At 32.3% G+C, this 3,152-nt stretch overlaps 1 protein-coding gene across 1 annotated transcript; it reads right to left on the bottom strand.

Annotated features, from left to right (window-relative positions):
* Window positions 1-669: 669 nt before the first annotated feature.
* Window positions 670-1,138, bottom strand: LOC106304734 (protein NIM1-INTERACTING 2). The gene has a single exon (XM_013741129.1). It carries the CDS (start codon window positions 1,069-1,071, stop codon window positions 718-720), a length of 354 nt encoding a protein of 117 aa, XP_013596583.1. The 5' UTR covers window positions 1,072-1,138; the 3' UTR covers window positions 670-717.
* Window positions 1,139-3,152: the final 2,014 nt, after the last annotated feature.

The raw sequence follows: 3,152 nt of genomic DNA on the forward strand, positions 1-3,152 counted from the left end.
GAAATCAAATGCCTTGTAAAAATATCAATCACTAATACATATCCTAAATAATATAATCGGTGTATAATAGACTACTCAATAGTCAATACTCATAATTAATTAATAGCGCATAAATGGGCCACAATGTCGCAATTTTATTACAAACAAAGACTTCTTGGTTGGCAGCACTTTATGATTCATTACCAAAAGCCAATCCCAAAGTTCTAAGAGATATTACTTCCACCGTTTCAAAAAAAGTTTATTTCACAAAAATATATTTTTTTTGTGTTTTCTATAAAAATATTGTAAACTTTAAAAAAATTAATTGATTTTATTGAATTACTATTAATTAAAAATTATTAAAAATTACAGAAAATGATACATTTATTATAGTAGTTTAATGTATTTTCTTATAATATGTGTAAAAATACTAAAAAGTTTATCTTTTTGGAACGGAAGGATATTAATTAGTATTGTTATATTGATTCGATTAAGGAAGGAAGCATTATTATACAATCATTGTATACTGTCTGCGTGTTCACTGTTCACATAATTGAGTCTATGTTCATCATTATATGAGCTACGTAACTCATTGTAGAACTTTTATGAACGTTCAAACTGCAGAATTTCAATTTGGATAGCATTTTAATACTACCTTTTAAAACCATTTCAAAAAAATTTATTTAGGTATATTAAAAATTGATAATTGAAAGAAGTAGGAAAAAATATGAAGAAAGATTACAAGCTAACTGCGTCGGGTTCCGGTTTACAGTTAAGATCCAAACCCGAGTTCCGTAACCCGACCCGATCTATTCCTTCTAATTCTCCGTCTCGAACGCCGTTACTATCCAATGAGCTCCTCAATCCAAGCCTCTGACTCCGTTTCCTCTTCTTAGACGTTAACTCTCGGGTTTCAATACCGCCGTTAGCTCTCGTAACCGTCCTGGTCGCCACGTGTACTCTCCGTAATATCTTGAAGAACTCATCCACCTCTTCTTCCGTCACCGTACGTACAACTTCCATCGACGACTTCCCTATGTGACCGTCACCGTTATCTTCTTCACGGCGTTCCACTTTCTTTTCCGAGCTCATGTTAGCTACAAGAAACTACAACTTGGGCTGGACGATAAAACTGTTGCTGATATTTATTTTGGTTTATTATGAGGATACTCTTCTTATAGGACGTCGGTGTGAACTTTGAGCGGTCGATGTCGTCAACCGCCAAATAAAGTGGATGGTGGAGATTGATGATGACATCATCATTGAGACGTTGAAGCATAAGCTCCATGACGTGGGCCTTCAAATGGACTTTCGAATAAAGGGATGTCATGTGGAAAATTTGGTATCTGCTTTACTTTAATTATAGAAGACCTATAATTTTATTATATAAGTAAGACCAAGAGTTGCTGACCCAAAAAAAAAGTAAGACCAGCTTTGAGATATAAGAAAAAATGAAAGAAAAAGACCAAAAGACATTGCGAATTGTGATCATAGTTAACGTGAAAAGGTACTCCTGCGATTATTTATTTCTAATTTTTAAAATCTAGAGAAAATTAGCTAAATGTACATATAAATCAGATCCATATCAGTAACCTACACATGGTGTGACGTTAAGAGGCTGAACCATACCTATTACGCATGAATTAACGATTTTATCTTCGCGTTATGATGAAACCTCCATGTACTTACTTTCTCGTACTCTGTCGCAACAGAGAGCAAAAAAGCGTGTCATGATGTAAATTGCCAGCTGTATCATTATACTCCACTCGTTTACTCTGGTTTTTGAGACGAAAAGATGGACAATAAAAAAATATTTTTGAGTAAATAATTTTCAGAAACTTTTATTTTACAAAAGTTATTTTGTATTAATTCATTAATGAGTTTTATAAACACTTAACAACAAATATTTTGTTACATCATACAACAATTTATCAACACTTTGATATGAAAGTCTCTATCAGCTAACAATCCATGTGTCAGGTAACAAATCATTTAGCATATAACAAACTATTTATCAAAAAAACATATTAACTCACGAACCATGTATCAAATCATTTATCATATAACAAATCATTTCTTGAGAAAAATGTATCAAGCCAAACCATTTTATCATTATGTAAGCTGACAAACAATTGATGAAATCATTAATGAGTTTTATAAAAAAATGTATAAATTAACAACATGTCTTTTATAATATCGTACAACAATTTATCTATTCTTTAATACTAAACTTCCTATCAACTAACAAAACATGTACTATGTAATAAATCATTTAGCAGACAATAAGCTATTTATCAATTAACATATTAATTCACAATATATGTATCAAATCATTTATTAAATAACAAATCATTTAGCGGATAATCAAATATTTATCAATTAACATATTAACTCACAAACTATGTATCAAATCATTTATCATGTAAAAAAATCATTCATCGAGAAAAATGTATCAAGTCAAAACCATGTATCACCTAATTTACCACCAAACAAGCCATATGTGAAACAAATGTATAAATTGAAAAAAACTTTTATCAAAATATTTATCAGGTAATGAATTATGTATCAATTAATAATAAATATTTCTACTCATTTTACCTACTGATAGGCCATGGATTTAACCCACTTTTAGCCATGGTCTATAAGTGCTTTAATATATATTTACTACTATATAGAGTCTATTTATAGAATTTACAGGTTGAAGGACTATTTTGAGGAAAGTGGTGATTTTGGTGTCTTTTGGAGCCTTTTGAGTGTAAAGCTGTACAGACGCGTCAGATGTCTAGCTATGGATGAAGACCTTTCCACCGTTAGATTGATCTCATCTTCTGACACAAGATAGAGCTTTGAGTTAGATTTCCAATTCCCCAAGTTTGAGGTCAATCAGCATCCTGTACCAGAAGTTATGTCCGTTTTACTGAAGAGTGGTCAGTCTGCCTCGCGAGAGGAAGCTGTCGAGGAGATGAAGGACTGTCGATCGATGACACAGCACTGGTGTCGATCGACAGTGATGCCAGAACGCGGGCCAAGCGTATTTCAAGACCGTTTGAAGCCCAAAAGCCACAACAAGTTACCAAAATACCCTTGGACAACCAAAAACCTTATTTATGTATTTCTAAGCCATTGTTGACGGCTACACACTTTCTATTATCCTATTCTATTGTTTTCTCTTA

Source organism: Brassica oleracea, chromosome C7, assembly GCF_000695525.1.
Source record: "Brassica oleracea var. oleracea cultivar TO1000 chromosome C7, BOL, whole genome shotgun sequence".
In the NCBI taxonomy this organism is placed as follows: domain Eukaryota; kingdom Viridiplantae; phylum Streptophyta; class Magnoliopsida; order Brassicales; family Brassicaceae; genus Brassica; species Brassica oleracea.

Excerpts from the sequence above, each read along its gene's own strand:
- LOC106304734 (XM_013741129.1), bottom strand. The coding sequence starts at position 1,071 with ATGAGCTCGGAAAAGAAAGTGGAACGCCGTGAAGAAGATAACGGTGAC.